The sequence below is a fragment of the Trachurus japonicus genome, chromosome 4 (genome assembly GCF_045865225.1).
Source record: "Trachurus japonicus isolate A0001 chromosome 4, Traja_1.0".
Classification (NCBI taxonomy): Eukaryota; Metazoa; Chordata; class Actinopteri; order Carangiformes; family Carangidae; genus Trachurus; species Trachurus japonicus.
This window is the reverse complement of record NC_140910.1, coordinates 3,491,955-3,509,378: the sequence shown is the minus strand read 5'-3', so window position 1 is coordinate 3,509,378 and position 17,424 is coordinate 3,491,955. Positions and strand designations below refer to the sequence as shown.

At 41.0% G+C, this 17,424-nt stretch overlaps 2 protein-coding genes across 2 annotated transcripts; both read left to right on the top strand.

The window, feature by feature from the left end:
- Positions 1-1,425: 1,425 nt before the first annotated feature.
- Positions 1,426-8,950, top strand: LOC146988272 (flavin-containing monooxygenase 5-like). Its single transcript, XM_085773432.1, has 10 exons — positions 1,426-1,546; positions 2,722-2,862; positions 2,956-3,144; positions 3,282-3,447; positions 4,214-4,356; positions 4,831-5,027; positions 7,516-7,663; positions 7,752-7,959; positions 8,064-8,136; positions 8,238-8,950. The coding sequence occupies exons 2-10, from the start codon at positions 2,731-2,733 to the stop codon at positions 8,650-8,652; spliced, it is 1,671 nt and encodes a 556-aa protein (XP_085629558.1). The 5' UTR covers positions 1,426-1,546; positions 2,722-2,730; the 3' UTR covers positions 8,653-8,950.
- A 3,657-nt stretch (positions 8,951-12,607) lies between these two features.
- Positions 12,608-16,005, top strand: LOC146988271 (flavin-containing monooxygenase 5-like). Its single transcript, XM_085773431.1, has 9 exons — positions 12,608-12,828; positions 12,922-13,110; positions 13,250-13,415; positions 13,950-14,092; positions 14,198-14,394; positions 14,480-14,627; positions 14,715-14,922; positions 15,002-15,074; positions 15,158-16,005. The coding sequence occupies exons 1-9, from the start codon at positions 12,631-12,633 to the stop codon at positions 15,570-15,572; spliced, it is 1,737 nt and encodes a 578-aa protein (XP_085629557.1). The 5' UTR covers positions 12,608-12,630; the 3' UTR covers positions 15,573-16,005.
- Positions 16,006-17,424: the final 1,419 nt, after the last annotated feature.

The following is a 17,424-nucleotide window of genomic DNA, read 5'->3' as shown; positions in this document are numbered from 1 at the left end:
AATGACAATTTTAGCATACATTTTAAAATATATCAAAAGTATGTGTGAAAACAAATTTCAAATAAGTACACTTTAGAAATTACACATAAATTTCACTTTAAGTATATTTTAGTTTAATATATTTCTATAAAGTGTAATATAGTATAATTATTTTCAAGTGTGTTAAAAGTGTTAGCGTGAAAGTGTGATGTTAGTGTAATTTTTATATATTTATATAAAGTACAATTTGTATAATTACATTTTCAATATACTATTCAAAATACGAATATACTTGAAATACAATAAAGTACACTTTTTTTTCACCAGGGGTGCTAAATAGTGCACTACATTTTATACTACATGGGTTGACATAATTGTATAAATATTTTCCTCTTAAAACCAGCAGATGGAGACAATCATACATCTGCTCCCTCACAAAGTCAAACACCTGTTGGTCTGCTACTACTACTGCTGAACTGTTGCAAAGCTTCCTACTTGTATTAATAATTCATTAGTGTTTAGAAATCAAGAATCCATCAACAAATACATTTGTCTTGACAGGTTCTGGGAAAGTAATTGCACCTGGCCTACCTCTATCTTTTTTATTTAGAAATCTCAGTTTTATTTTATTTTATTGTAAGGGCCCCTTAAAACCTTTGTCTTACTATCAGAAGTTAATAAATAACATTTAAAACTGCAGGCCTTTGACACAGTGTGTGCAGTTATATAGTTGAAATGACCATGAACAACTAGATGGGATAGTAAAAAGAAAAAAAGAAAAGATAAAAGAACCAACACTTCCACAGGTGATAGTTCATACAGTAGCTAGTAGGCTATTATTGAATATTATCTGTATGTAATATCGACAACACTAACCAAACACCCTGGAGCAGATGACAAAGGAAGATGGTGAATGTTTCATATCTAACCTAACAATATTAACTCCAGTAACAGCACCAGCACACTTTTATGTAATATCAGTTATTCTAGCCCAGTGATCTTACAAAGGGATGCACATATCCTGTCTCTCCCCCCTCTTTCAGGTAGAGCTGACACCACAGCACCTGCCTACTAGAAATAATCAATACTGCATATGAAACGTGCAAAATGTGCAAATCCAATGAGGTGCACATTTTTCTTCCATGTGCAAGTGCCATCATTCATGTACATTAAAAGTGCATAGGCTATACTGTATGTAAAATTCAATTTTGCAATAATTACGAGGATCTAACAAATCTGTCCTAAATAACAAGTTGCTGTATGTAAGCTATAATAGGTTTGATGAACTGCCCTCTGAATGCGATGATCTACAGTAGCCTACTATTAATATGATGGACAGTGCAGACTTTGGCCTCCATCGCTCTCTGCTTTTAAAGACACAAACAGACTCGGGTTGATGTTAAATGTAGCGTTAACTGCCTGTTTGTTTTTCCACCACGTCAGTATCTGAAATCCAAGGGTCACTGCTGCTGGATCTTGACAGATCCACGGTCCTCACTCGCCACTCTCACTCCGCCCACTGAGAGCTGCAGCAGCGGACACAAGGCGACTCGTCGAATCACGGAAGGTAGGAGAACGGAGTAAACTAAACTAAACTCCGCGGACAGACACATTAACCTCAACTGTTGGAAACATTTGAGTGTATCGTGGGGAGAAAAAAAAAGTCGACCTGAACCGATGTGTGCTTTACTGTGACTGTTGACAACTTAACAGCTGAGTTGTGAGTTGTGAAGGGTGGTCCACTGGGGGTGGGCGCTGCGTGGCTGGATCCTGCAAATCTGAGTTGAAGTGCCAGTAGGACTGAAGTCAAGTTATCTAATGCTGCATCTTGAGAACGGTCGTTATTTAGTGTAGCTATATGGAATTAAATGTAAAGACCAGTGTAAACAAACCCACAGCGAGCAGCAGCAGTAGTATCCGGGGTCACTAGTCGTAACAGAGCTGGCTCCTTTACTTCCTGTGCGGTGCAGCTTCATGGATGTTTTTCTTTTTTTTTTCTTTTTTTGATGGATGTTGTTGTCACAGTAGAAGAGTCAGTGACGTGATCCAACCCAATGTCAAGTGGTGTTAGTAGTAGGTATTTTTTCATAAAAATGTGACAATATACAGGAAAATAAATCTGGACTAAAATGTGGAATAAAAGTAGGCTAATTGACTTTTGCAATGCAATACTGTGTTTCTTGACAAATTTGACACAATTTGTCACAGTATTTAGAAGAAAAGTGGTGTTTTTAAGATATGTCCTTCTCAGTGTTGCCAAAATGCATTGAAAGCAAAAAATATATTTCAATAGGCTAAGTACACTTAAAGCCAGTGTAGGTGGATTAAATATTTAATATATCTCATTCTTTTGTGGTTAGCCTACATCATTATTTTCAGGTGCATTAAGTCTGACTTACTAAAAATGATTCAAATGTCATTTCAAATGACATAAAACCAACATGAATACAAAATGTGCATTTAAACAATGATGTATACTTTGGAAACTATTTATTTTTATTTAAACATTTTTCTATTGGTCACTGACCCAGAAATCAGTCACACTTAGTAGGTGCTTCAGTCTGAGCTCATAAACCTGGACCCAGACACAAGTGTTTTCTGTGGTCATAACAGCATTTAAATGGTACCATCCTACTTATATGGTAACATGTGATTAATTTTAGCAAATTATAGATCAGCTGCTAAATGAATGTTGTTGTTAGAGGAGACATCTGTCACACTGAGCTGCTTCTTCCCTCTCAGAGCTGCAGTATGACTCGTCGTGTGGCCGTGGTTGGAGGGGGGAGCTCAGGTCTGGCCGCTATCAAGTGCTGTCTGGACGAGGGGCTGGAGCCTGTCTGCTTTGAGAGCAGTGATGACATCGGTGGTCTGTGGAGGTTTAAGGTGGGTCACAGGACGTCCAGGTGGGACTCTCTCACACACTCACATAGTGGAGGTGATGATGAGTGTTTTCTCTGTTGATGTGTGGTGCTGCAGGAGAATCCTGAGGCGGACAGGGCCAGCATCTACCACTCTGTCATCATCAACACCTCCAAGGAGATGATGTGTTTCAGTGACTTTCCCATTCCTGCACACTTCCCAAACTACATGCACAACTCCCTCATCATGGACTACTTCCGGATGTATGCCGATCACTTCCAGCTCACCAGACACATACGCTTCAAGGTGAGGAGCCGCTGACTTGTTGCCTAGTACCTGAAAGGATGCACCATTCTCACTGTAGTTTCACATCTACAGTTGTGTTTAGTTTGACATAGCAGGGGGTCAGATGTCAGTGTGTTGTCTTTCTCTCTGTCGTCCAGACCAAGGTCTTGCAGGTGAAGCAGAGGTCAGATTTCTCTCACTCGGGCCAATGGGATGTTGAGACAGAGAACAAGGACGGTAAAAAGGAGAAACACATTTTCGATGCTGTGATGATCTGTATTGGACATCACTGTCAGCCCAACCTGCCTCTGCAAGACTTCCCAGGTAATTCAGACCAAGAACAAGCCTGTTAAAGCAAATCTGTATCATGTGGTTATGTAATAGTGTGTCAACACAAAGAGACCAGTGTTGTTGTTGTAATGGCTCACCCTTGGCCTAAATTACATTTTTAGATCACAGCTATCTACTGCAAACACAGGTTAAAGTCTTGTTGCAAAGGCTGTTAAAGGCCCCTCCTCAACCATTATCAGTGGATAATACAGTATGAACAATAATATTGTTAGAGAAATCTGCAAAGTACTCAAACATGAAATAGTTGGAACATGTAGTTTACACCTAATCATTTTAATCCTGCTTGTATACAATTAAATGATAATTAGATAATGATATTTCTCATATATTAGTTCAATAACTTACCTGATCGGACAAAGCTGTCCCTCTAAAATATTCAGTACTCTGTAACTTATCAATGTGTTCTTTATATGTAGACCTTGAGCAATTATATTATTATATTATATTATATTATAGTGTTTCTTATTTGATATCTTAAGATGTGAAAGAACTGCTTAAGCTGAGATGTTCAAATGTGACTGATAGGGTAGGAGCTATTTTTAAAATAAAAGAAAATTGATTCCACTGACCAAAATCTCTGCTTACTTTGACCACAGTATGAAGAACATCAAAATCAAACTAAAAAGCACTAAGCAACAGAACAGATCCTCTTCATTTAGTCAGTTTCTGTGTTGCTCTCTGCTGAGCAGAAGGAAAGAGACACCATGTGTGGAAGTTACAAGAGTGTTTTTTTTTCCAGGCATCAACACTTTCACAGGGAAGTATCATCACAGTCGAGACTACAAGACCCCCGAGGAGTGGAGGAATAAAAAGGCTGTCGTGATTGGAATAGGAAACTCTGGAGGAGACATTGCAGTGGAGCTGAGCAGAGTCACCAAACAGGTTGGACTGAGATAGTAACATACAGATGACACATGTGTCAAGCGTTTACTAATCTGTAATGCATGTGCATAACTAAAATAAGGTAAAGGATGTTGCTGTGCATGATTAAAAAAGACAGTTTGCACGACACAGAAACTTTATTTTTCTCCTTTGTTCTCTACTCCAAATATCTATTAGATAAAATAGCATCTTGTTGAACACGTATCTGATTGAACTTGTTTCCCAGAAGGCTGGGTGGACATGATCATAATATACATACAGATACATAGTATTTGTAGTTACGTTTCAGGCACAGCTGATGGGTGGCGATAACGTCAGTAGGCTATATATCACTGCTAAAGAGAGAAAAGGTGTTGTGTGAAATACCTTAGATACAAAATTTTACAGATCATATAAATTACCTTCAGTTAACTTTATAAATGCTACATATCCATATTCATATGTCAGCATCAAACATTTGTCCTCTGTTCACAGCTGTACCTGAGCACTCGTCGGGGAGCCTGGATTCTCAACAGAGTTGGGGACAACGGTTTGCCCCTCGATCTGCAATTTAACAGGGTGATGAACGCTATACAGAGAATTCTGCCCTTCAATTTTTTTTGCCGCCTGGGAGAGAGCCAGCTCAACCAAAGATTCAACCACAGTCTGTACAATCTCAAGCCAAAGCACAGGTACTGTACTTGCATCTGCTCTCATCTATGACAGCCCAATACATCGAGACAAGCAGCAACATCCATACAATGAGACATGCCCAGAAAAGCTAGAAAACTGCAGTCCCTCTAATGATCGCTAGGCTTAAAAACAGTCAGCCCTCTAGACTCTTATGTTATGATGTCCAACTTTACAGCAGAAATTAACACAGAAATATGTTTATTGCCTTATTCCTTTGAGTGAGGATGAGTTTATGCTCTCCATAAAAACCCAGGTGCACGAAAACAACCTGGAAAGTGTGTGTTGTAGCAATAGTATATTTATAATAATGATTGCTAAGCTTTATAAAAGCAATGTAGTAATATGCTGTGACATATTAGTGGCTATTCCAGGAACATGACTCCGTCTCTGTCTTCTTCTGGGTACCTGGCCCACATGACCCAGTCATGTGGGCAGAAGTCTAAGCAGGGACATCCAGACTTCCCTCTCCCTGGACACTTCCTCCAGCTCTTCCAGGAGGATCCCAATGCGTTGTCAGGCCAGCCAAGTGACAAAGTCACTACAGCGTGTCCTGGGTCATCCCCTGGGCCTCCTGCCAGTGGGGCATGCCTGGAACACCTCCCAAGGGAGGCATCCAGGAGGCATCCATTATGGATGCCCGGGCCACCTCAGCTGGCTCCTTTGGATGTGGATGAGCAGCGGCTCTACCCCGAGCTCCTCCCGGGTGACAGAGCTCCTCACCCTATCTCTAATGGTGCATTCACACCAGACGAAAAGCGAATGACGAGATTGCTGCGAATACGCTGAATGGCACGGGTCAAATTCGCATCATTTGCATATTTGCACAAGTTCAAAAAATTCAACTTCAGCGAAATATTTGTGCAAAGCTGTGTTGGGACAGCCTATCGGCATTGACATTCTCCTCACGCAGGACACCAGGAGATGAGTGACTTGCTAGATACAGTAAATATTTATTGATTTTCACATACCAAAAAACCCGTACAGAGACCGTACAGCCTTTAGCAGAAGGCCTCTGACCCCATACTCCCAAAGCACCTCCACGAGGGACACGGTCTAATGCTGCCTCCAAGTCCACACAACACTTGTGGACTGGTTGGGCAAACTCCCATTAACCCTCAAGCACCCTGTGGAGGGTGAAGAGCTGGTTCAGTGTTCCACAACTGGGGCAAAAACCGCATTGTTCCTCCTGAATCCAAGGTTTGACTAACTGTCAAATTCTCCTCTCCAGTACCCTGGAATAGACTGTCCCAAACTGCCATGCAGTGTTGCAGAAGTGTGTCAACCTGGACAGCCCCACAATATCCAAAGACTTGGGGTTTTTGAGGCAGATCTCATCCACCCTTGCCACTGAGGAGCTTCTGAACTAGGGTTAGCTTCAGCTTCAGTGATGGATGGATAAACCTCTGCTTCCTTTACAGAAGGTGTGTCATTGGGATCGAGGAGATGCTCAAAGTATTCTTTCCACCGCACGACAATATCCCCAGTTGAAGTCAACAGCTCCCCACCTCCACTGTAAACAGTGTTGTCAGAGAACTGTCTCCCCCTTCTGAAGCGCTGCCTGGATGGTTTACCAGAATTTCTGTGAGGCCGACCGGTAGTCCTCCTCCATGGCCTCCCCAAAGTTCTCCCAGACCCCAGTTTTTGCCTCCACAACCACCCAAGCTGCAGCACGCTTGGCCTGCCGGTCCCTGCCAGCTGCCTCAGGAGTCCTTCAGCTTGACAGTATCCTTTACTTCCGGTGTTCCCAACGTTCCCAACAGACCTTCACAATACATTTTGCTCTGCCAAGTCTGTCCAGCTTCCTCCTCCGCCAGCGGATCCAACTTACCACCAGGGGGTGATCAGTTAACAGATCAGCCCCTCTCTCTTCACCCAAGTGTCCAAGACATACGGCTGAAGGTCAGATGACACAACCACAAAGTCGATCATTAAACTCTGGCCAAGGGTGTCCTCGTGCCACAGGCATTGATGGACACCCTTATGCTTGAACTTGGTGTTTGTTATGGACAAACTGTGACCAGCACAGAAGTCCAGCAACAAAACACCACTCGGCTCAGATTGGGGAGGCCGTTTCTCCCAATCACATCCCTCCACGTAACACCGTCACTGCCCACAGGGGCGTTGAAGTCCCCCAGCTGAACGATGGAGGGTTAGGGTTAGGATCCTTGTGAGACCCTACCAGGGGCATAAGCCCCCAGCAACATACCTCCTAGGAGCTCAAACTCTTCCACCACCATAATGTGGCAGTTCAAGGAGGGGTAGTAATATGTCACTGATGATATTTATCTGGCAATGAGCCATGAGGACACACTTTAGAAGACCTACTTTTTGCACAGAAAATCCAAAGAATATATTAGCCTAATTCTGTATTTCATGGTATAAGAGGTGCTTTAGACTTTTATTAATTCTCATATTATCTTAATTAAATGTTTGCAGTGTTCATCAAATTGTTCAAACATGACTAACAAGTCTGAATTAAAATCTCAGGTTGTTCAGCCAACATCCTACAGTGAACGATGACCTTCCCAACCGCATCCTATCTGGAACGATTCAGGTGAAGCCAAACATACGCAGGTTTCAAGGATCCAGTGTGGAGTTTGATGATGGGACTGTAGTGGAAGATGTTGACCTGGTGGTAGGTTGAGTCTCTGCTCTTCCTCTGTCACAGAGAGCAGCACAGCTGCTGAGTGGTGTGTGACTGACATGAGCCTCTTGTCTCACAGGTGTTTGCCACAGGTTACAGGTTCTTCTTTCCTTTCCTGGCCTCACATGTTGTCTCCGTGTCTGAGAATAAAGCGTCTCTCTACAAGTATGTGTTTCCTCCTGAGTTGGACCGTCCTACTCTGGCTATCATTGGTCTAGTGCAGCCACTGGGAGCTATAATGCCCATCTCTGAGATGCAGGCCAGATGGGCCACACGGGTCTTTAAAGGTACTACAGGTTTTTTAAAGATACCAAATTTCCTCTCCTGCTGTCCCATTGATTTTGTGTTAAAGAGGGTAAATTATTGTTTCAAAATGTCTCCTTTCAAACAGGCTGCATTAAGCTTCCCTCTGTAGCTGCCATGCTTAAAGATGTCCAGTGCAAGCAAGAGACCATGGCTAAAAGGTACTGCAGTGGATTCCCTGAACTGTGTAATGACTTAAATATTTAGTTGATTAGCATTAAATCTTGTTCCCCATTAGCATTAACATCAGTCTCCTTTTCAGGTATGTCTGCAGTCAGAGACACACCATTCAAGTCGACTATGTCAGCTACATGGATGAGATAGCAGAGCTGGTGGGTGTTCAGCCCAACACCTCAAGGCTGCTGCTGACTGATCCCAGGCTGGGACTAAATCTGGCGCTCGGTCCCTGTACACCGTACCAGTATCGCCTCAGGGGCCCAGGAAAATGGGCCGGGGCCCGTCAGGCCATCCTCACTCAGTGGGAGAGAGTAGCTCAGCCCATGCAGACCAGGCCCTGTGATGAGCCCAAACCCAAGAGATCATTGAAGTGGCCTCTGCTTCTCTCAGCTGCTGCTGTGGGCCTGGCTGCATACATACACAGGAGCAACCTTCCAGCTTTCCTCCAAGACCCCACTGCCCTGCTGGACAAGATTAAAGTCTACCTGCCTGCACAGTGATGTGATTCCCACTGAATCCATTCCAGCTATGATTTAAGACTTGTAACATGTACATGCAATTTTCCACTACAACCCCAGCCTGTTCAGTATATCACTCGGTGTTATTTCTAGTATCCCATTTTGAGAACACTAAACTCTTGACACAGCTTTTTGGCACAGCTAAATAAGTGTTAACATATGTAAATCTTCAGTTTTTATTGTTTTATTCGTAGTTGAACTATGCACGTGTGTTTATAGTCTTGGTTTCTTCTTGCATCGCACGAGAATCATCCATCAATTGACTGTACCACATCCTTGCTGCATTGCAGGGGGCTGTTACTGGAATATGAGGATAAGATGAGCCAAGGTGATGCTGATGTGATATGACAACAGATACCTTTGTTTCATTCTTTTTCTTTTCTCATGAACCATGTAGAACTGCACATGTTGTACTGTTTCATTACCAATTCTTTCTATTGATATCATTGTTAAAGCAACTTCCATTGTTGATTCTAATACACCTATGACTACTTCACTACATACATTTATGATACACTGCTTATAAACAACACTTTAAAAAAATAAAATAAGAAAAATCCTTCCTGCTTCATTGTTTATTTCTTCAGCCCACATCTGGTCATATATTTTTCTCATGATTCCAGTCTATATTGATTTGATAAAGTAAGGAGTTTTTTAAACTAAAAGTTTTAGAGTTGATAAAAAGCGAAAAGACAGAGCTCTAGTTGTTCAGCTGAAGTGACCTGTTGGCAGGTCAGGAGGCTGTCCTTGTGTTAATCCATGCATGCAGCTGACTAAATACTAAAGGTCTGGTTTAAGGCTCATTTGCACAGTGTCTGTTTTTACTTTGGCCTTTGACTCTGCTTTTTTCATCTCACCAGGTAAGACCTTTACAAGAAAGAATGGAACGATTGGAAAATTCAGTTGAAATTGTTTTATTTGACTTGCCCATGATTTATTTATTAGCTCTTTGAAGTGTGAAGTGACACCAAATTTACTGTAGCTATGTTCTGTGTTGGATTTGGTGCATTGGGCAGACCAGCTGTTTATCTTAGATTTGTTAGAATATTTGATTATACACATTAATTTAACTCAACATTAGTTAACAGAACTTTGAACCCTTACATCTTCCCAATACAGACCATTAATAGATGACACATGCCACTTGATCTTAAAGGGGATATATTGTTATTATCATATAGGCCTACATCCTCTAGATATATGAAGATTATTTTCTCATATGAAATGCCGATAGTAAAATGTGTACTTAAACACATGTCAGAGAATATTTTCTGACCCATGGCCCATTTGAAAATCTCTAACATGTTGACATGCTGTGCAGAGAGAGCTACAGGACTTTTAATTTGAAAAATGTACAGGGTGCATTGTGTTGTATTAACACATGTTGCAATACTATACTCTGACTGTAAGAGGACAAACTTGAATTATGTTAGAATACAGGCTGGCCTATGGTGAGTAGTAACACATTAAACAGGAGGAGCTATGAATAAAGACCTGCAACAAGTTAACTTAAAGTTCAGGTAAATAACAGACCCGGTCACTTTGGAAAACTTGCTTATACACTATCTGTCTGGATGTTTTTTTCCCCCTGTGGAGTCTTTACCTGATGTGTCTGTCTGTGTGATGATTTTGTTTAGCGACATTGTGGTGTTGAAGCCGAGCAGCAGCCTGCAAATGACCTGGATAATGACACATTTAGTCATCGTTTCAAACCTGTGGTGAAATAGCAGACTGTGAACATTACACTGAGCAAACAGAGTTACGCCATAAGGTTTTCAATTTTAAAAGAGTTAAAATTAAAAAATAAATGATTAACTTGCACTCATTCTCTTTTGGGGACCCAATGTAAGATTTCTGCTTTTAATCCATTCTAAGGGATTATATTGGAGAATTATGGCAAAAAATTTGCACTAAAAACTTCAACTTGCTTAAAAACACTGAAATTCTAAATAAAACTCCATATCAACTAGTTTGGCATGATCTTATTTGTACTTTTTAATATTTCATAAAGGTTAAGGACTATTGTTTAAAATATGAAATTTAAATTGGGGAATCATGTTGTCCAGTGGTGTAAGAGGGCATTCCATCAATATTGTAAAGAAAGGCCGGTATAACAGAGAAGGATCCCTGATGATGCATGACAAGGTTAATAGCTCTTTAAAAAATGGCACATAAATTGATGTTTTAGGGTTTGGTCAGGTTTAGTAAGTTCACATGTCAAAGGGTGTGACCCTAGAAAAACATCAATAATACATATGAATCATAAAAATGAATGTATGTACTTTCAAAAGTATATTTGAAATATATTGAGACCAAGGCCATGTGCCTCCATGTGTGTATGGTAATGCTTGACAAATTTGATTTTAAAATGAGAAGTCAGATGGTGTAACCGGTTATACCATTTGACTCCTATTAAAAAGCCCCCAGAGGCCAATTTTGTCAAATATCAGTAGTGTATGATGGTAATTTTATTAGATAGCAATGCATAGAGTATAAAGAGAAAATAAGAGGAAATGGGAAATGTGCTTGTTTGTCATTTGTCAGTTACAGTAGAAGAAATTAGTTCATTAATGTCAGGTGTTCTTTTTCCAAACGAAAGTAACATTAAAAAAATAGTTCACTGTCCATTTCTTCAACAAACAATGGTATTTGAATATGGTCAGGCAGTGCAACTTATTTTTATGAAAAATACTGGTTACACCAATTGACTCAACCCAATGTCAAGTGGTGTAACTGGTATTTTCTCATAAAAAATCTGACTATATACAGAGAAATAAATCTGAACTGAAATGTGAAATAAATTTAATTCACACACAATGTTTACTGACAAATTTGACATAATTTGTTGCAATTTTGTTTTTAGGATAGGTCCTGCTCAGTGTTGCTAAAATACATTAAAATCTATACAGTACATAAAGAAACACAGCAAAAGACTCTATTTCAGTTGAATGTTTTCAGAAGAAAGTTTATTTTTTATAAGTACACTTAAATCCAGTGTGTGGATCAAATATTAAATATTTGTCATTCTTTTGTGGTTACACCATTTGACATTTTCAGGGGCATTCAGTCTGACTTAAAGGGGCGGTCCTCTCTGTGTGTGCAGCCAAGGGATAAAGGTCTTGTGAAAGAATAGTATTTCCGTCCATTTAAACGCTGCAGGACTTTTGATTTGAAAAATGTACAGGATATAATGTGTTGTATTAACACATGTTGCAATACTTTACTTTGACTGTGAGGACAAACTTGGATCCTACAAAAATACAGGCTGGCTTATGGTGAGTAACTGTACACATTAAACAGGGGGAGCTATGAATAAAGACTTGCATCAGTTACCAACAGGTTACCTTGAAGCTCAGGTGAGAAAGGACCCGGTCACTTTTGAAAACTTGTTCTCGGTCGAAGATGGTTGCATATATCACTCTGGGTGTTTCTGGGTGTTTTTTCCCCTTGTGAGTCTTTAACTGATTTGCATGATGATTTTGTTTGGCAATGTGGTTTTGAAACTTAAATACTGTCATGTAGTTTAACACGTTTAGTCACTATTTCAAAGCTGTGTAAAATAGCTGACTGTGAACATTACACTAAGCAAACAGAGTTATGCCATTAGGTTTCATTCATAGTCACATATTACTTTTCTGTGTATGTTCAGCCACACTGACTATCTCATTCATTTATTAGTTTCAGTTGAAAGTGTCCTCCTGTTGTGTGTCAACTTATGCTGATCAGTGGACTAGGATCGCTTAGGTAAGTTGGTTAGGGAAGTATCCGCCCCGCTGCTTAAAGGTGGGTTTTGTAAAAAGCATGTTGTTCATAATGGATTTTCTGAGAAGGAAGAGGCTCATAACCTGGACCCAAGACACTACCAAGTGTTTTCTGTGGTCATAACAGCTTCTAAATGGTACCATCCTACTTATATGGTAACATGTGATTAATTTTAGCAAATTATAGATCAGATGCTAAATGAATGTTGTTGTCAGAGGAGACATCCGTCACACTGAGCTGCTTCTTCCCTCTCAGAGCTGCAGTATGACTCGTCGTGTGGCCGTGGTTGGAGGGGGGAGCTCAGGTCTGGCCTGCATCAAGTGCTGTCTGGACGAGGGGCTGGAGCCTGTCTGCTTTGAGAGCAGTGATGACATCGGTGGTCTGTGGAGGTTTAAGGTGGGTCACAGGACGTCCAGGTGGGACTCTCTCACACACTCACATAGTGGAGGTGATGATGAGTGTTTTCTCTGTTGATGTGTGGTGCTGCAGGAGAATCCTGAGGCGGACAGGGCCAGCATCTACCACTCTGTCATCATCAACACCTCCAAGGAGATGATGTGTTTCAGTGACTTTCCCATTCCTGCACACTTCCCAAATTTCATGCACAACTCCCTCATCATGGACTACTTCCGGATGTATGCCGATCACTTCCAGCTCACCAGGCACATACGCTTCAAGGTGAGGAGCCACGCTGACTTGTTGCCTAGTACCTGAAAGGATGCACCATTCTCATTGTAGTTTCACATCCATAGTTGTGTTTAGTTTGACATAGCAGGGGGTCAGATGTCAGTGTGTTGTCTTTCTCTCTGTCGTCCAGACCAAGGTCTTGCAGGTGAAGCAGAGGTCGGATTTCTCTCACTCGGGCCAGTGGGATGTTGAGACAGAGAACAAGGACGGTAAAAAGGAGAAACACATTTTCGATGCTGTGATGATCTGTATTGGACATCACTGTCAGCCCAACCTGCCTCTGCAAGACTTCCCAGGTAATACTACAAGGCATGTGAATAAATTCCTGATAATGTCACAGAATATTAAGGAGCATATCCAATACAAATAAGCCTGTGGCTTTGGTGTAAAGTAAATACTGAACAAGTCATCATCATCACTTCTGTAACACTTTTTTTGCAATCAGTTTTCCTCAACAAGTCCTGAGCCTATCTGCTCCTTTAATCAAAGAAGACCTTTCTCAACACAATTATGTATGGTGTTTCACATCTTTGACATTATTCTTGTTAAAGTGTGTTTAAAAGATAATAGTAATAACAATCAGGCCACTCTCAATCTGTTGTAATGCTCAGTGCTCTGTTTGCACCTCTGTCCAAGTTCTATCAATCTTTAAATAAAAAAGATTATTTCTATTTTGAAATTTGAATCACCCAACACCAATCATGAACTGCTCTTACTGCATAAGTACAGAATAGATGAGGCATTTATTCACTTAGGATGGACAAAATAAATTAATGTAATGCACAAAAGTCAATGCATTTTGGTTGATAGTGGCAATTCTATCCTTCCAGGCATCAACACTTTCACAGGGAACTATTACCACAGCCGTGACTACAAGACCCCAGAGGAGTGGAGGGATAAAAAGGCTGTAGTGATTGGAATAGGAAACTCTGGAGGAGACATCGCAGTGGAGCTGAGCAGAGTCACCAAACAGGTGGAGCACTTATACAGTAGATCCAACAATAAAAGACTTTCTCACTTGATCGTACAGTAATCAAGAGCTGCCGTAATGATTTATATGTTGTGTCTTACATCTCAGGTATATCTAAGCACTCGGAGAGGAGCCTGGATCCTAAACAGGGTTTCAGGCAATGGTCTTCCCTTTGATATGCTCATTAGCAGGCCGTTGATTTTTCTGCGTAAAGTCCTTCCCTTTGGATTACTGTGCAGAATGGCGGAGCGGAGAGTCAACCAGAGATTCAATCACAGTCTGTACAACTTGAAGCCAAAACACAGGTAAATACAGAAACAGATGTACTGCAGCTTTTGTACTGAAATTCTGAAACACATGCATTCTGCTTAATCTGAATTGAACTCCCAGGTTGTTCAGCCAACATCCTACAGTGAACGATGACCTTCCCAACCGCATCCTATCTGGAACAATTCAGGTGAAGCCAAACATACGCAGGTTTCAAGGATCCAGTGTGGAGTTTGATGATGGGACTGTAGTGGAAGATGTTGACCTGGTGGTAGGTTGAGTCTCTGCTCCTCTTCCTCTGTCAGAGCAGCACAGCTGCTGAGTGGTGTGTGACTGACATGAGCCTCCTGTCTCACAGGTGTTTGCCACAGGTTACAGGTTCTTCTTTCCTTTCCTAGCCTCACATGTTGTCTCCGTGTCTGAGAATAAAGCGTCTCTCTACAAGTATGTGTTTCCTCCTGAGTTGGACCGTCCTACTCTGGCTATCATTGGTCTAGTGCAGCCACTGGGAGCTATAATGCCCATCTCTGAGATGCAGGCCAGATGGGCCACAAGGGTCTTTAAAGGTACATTACTGTAATACAGTCCAATGTCAAACGTCCTTTCCTCACAAAGTTATATTGAATGAGCCTTCATTTCAAACAGGTTGCATCAGTCTCCCCCCAGTAGCTGACATGATGGAAGATATCCACCACAAGCGGGAGACCATGGCTAAAAGGTTTCCACTTGACTACTGTTTTTTTTATGAAAGGCATCAAATCTTGTTCCCCACTATGCATTAAAACCTGGTCTCCTTTTCAGGTACGTCAGCAGTCAGAGACACACCATCCAAGTCAACTATGCCAACTATATGGATGAGATAGCAGAGCTGGTGGGTGTTCAGCCCAACACCTCAAGGCTGCTGCTGACCGATCCCAGGCTGGGACTAAATCTGGCGCTCGGTCCCTGTACACCGTACCAGTATCGCCTCAGGGGCCCAGGAAAATGGGCCGGGGCCCGTCAGGCCATCCTCACTCAGTGGGAGAGAGTAGCTCAGCCCATGCAGACCAGGCCCTGTGATGAGCCCAAACCCAAGAGATCATTGAAGTGGCCTCTGCTTCTCTCAGCTGCTGCTGTGGGCCTGGCTGCATACACTCACAGGAGCAACCTTCCAGCTTTCCTCCAAGACCCCACTGCCCTGCTGGACAAGATTAAAGTCTACCTGCCTGCACAGTGATGTATTATAATGCATTGCTGATTTAATGAGATTTGCTGTTTATGATCAATAACATAGATCGTATCATAGAATGTGCAGGTATTGGAGGTCAATAGTCAAGACCACTGACTCACTAATAATATTAGAATTAAAATTTAGATTTAATTTTATATAGTTAAAGTGGAAAGTCCAATAATTTTAATCCCGCTCACTATAAATCAAAATGTGACTGGTTGTTGGTTCATCGGACACACAAAAACATGCAGCTGCGAGGGTTGTTGGCCTGCTGTCCCTGTTATGAAGTCGCAGCCAATGACCTGACCTTTTCTCAGCCTGGAAACAACAACAAAAAAAAGAAAATGTTGATGGATTACATTCATGGTTTTAGGACATGTTTAATTTTTGAAGCAAACTTCAATGAGCAACGAGGCTACAATTAGATTTGAAAAAGGAAAACCAAATATTTTTCATTAATAAATTTGAAGAGAAAAAATTAATCAAACAAGCAATTTAATAAAATGCATTTCAAATGCAGATATGTTTGGCACTTGGCAATCTTCTTTAAACTGAAGTAAGGTGTTGTATTTCATAAGCAGACTTGTAAAATCTTCATTAAGATATTGTAACAACAGTTGGTGCAAAGTACTGTACAAGCTTTACTCATTTCATTGCACACCAGTATATCTGTAAATGATCTACTTTTCCACGTTTGACTTGGTTGAAGTGTGAGAAGGTAATTTACATTGGTCAGTAATGCCACCTAATGGTGATTTTTAGAATCTACTTGAGAAAACTGCCTGGAACTATTGACTTTTCCCTTGTGTCTCACAGCATCATACTATGATCATGTGGTTGAAGTTCTTCCTCTAGGATCCCTTGTATCTCATTAGGATCAAAGAAAGCATGCTCAGCAGTTGTCATTTTAAGGCTGACAGATTGAAGAATTAAAGCATTAAATTAAAAATCGATAATGCCAATCAATGTGGTACGAGACGAATTATGTAGATCTATTGCTTTTGTTTTGCCTTGTTTTTATTTCTAATATAGAAGAGGCACTACTAGAACCTCCTTCTGAACAACTGGCTTTTTTCAATGAATAAAAATAACGTGGTTTATTAACTGAATCAATTTGTGGCCAAGAAGACTGTAAACTGTTCACGTAGCCTATTTAGATAGATAGATAGATAGATAGATAGATAGATAGATAGATAGATAGATAGATAGATAGATAGATAGATAGATAGATAGATAGATAGATAGATAGATAGATAGAGTTTGTAGGATGCTTTGAAGAGCCTTCAAATGAACCGCCGCTCGTGCATCATGAGTAAACCCCGGAACAAGATTCGTCCACGCGTGACTCCTTAACACTCGGGTTGCCAGGTCTCCGGAAACCTATAGTGTGTGAATGTCATACGAGGAATGAAAATGTCTTGATATATTTTCACTCAGTTGTGGGGCCCTGGGCTATAACTGTGCGTGTAACAGTTCATTCATTCTTTCATTTACCGCAGCCTCATTTATTAAATAGCATGTAATGAGCCCGTACAATAGCCTATCACTCCTTCATTTATTTTAATAGGCTACTACTCATTTACTACTAGTTTTTATATTGCTGAATTTCCTATTGGGACTTTTCTCAAGCAACTCGCCTCTGTGTTTGCTCATGGTCTGAATTATTAGCTCTGACATTAATATTGTAGCTAAGGAGTATGGAGATACCTCTATTTAGATAGGCTATTGTGTAAATCTTACAATGGCTGAGGCTGTTAGATGTAGCCTATGACTTTTTGCACCATGTCGACATTTGAGTGTTTTAGTCCTGCTGCTTGCTGGGTGGGTGGTCGTGCAGTCTGCTGCAGACCCTGCAGAA

Coding starts and splice junctions, on each gene's coding strand:
- LOC146988272 (XM_085773432.1), top strand. CDS start 2,731: ATGACTCGTCGTGTGGCCGTGGTTGGAGGGGGGAGCTCAGGTCTGGCC. Junction 5,028..7,515: donor AATCTCAAGCCAAAGCACAG/GTACTGTACTTG, acceptor TTAAAATCTCAG/GTTGTTCAGCCAACATCCTA. Junction 7,960..8,063: donor GGCCACACGGGTCTTTAAAG/GTACTACAGGTT, acceptor CCTTTCAAACAG/GCTGCATTAAGCTTCCCTCT.
- LOC146988271 (XM_085773431.1), top strand. CDS start 12,631: ATGAATGTTGTTGTCAGAGGAGACATCCGTCACACTGAGCTGCTTCTT. Junction 13,111..13,249: donor CCAGGCACATACGCTTCAAG/GTGAGGAGCCAC, acceptor TCTGTCGTCCAG/ACCAAGGTCTTGCAGGTGAA. Junction 13,416..13,949: donor GCCTCTGCAAGACTTCCCAG/GTAATACTACAA, acceptor CTATCCTTCCAG/GCATCAACACTTTCACAGGG.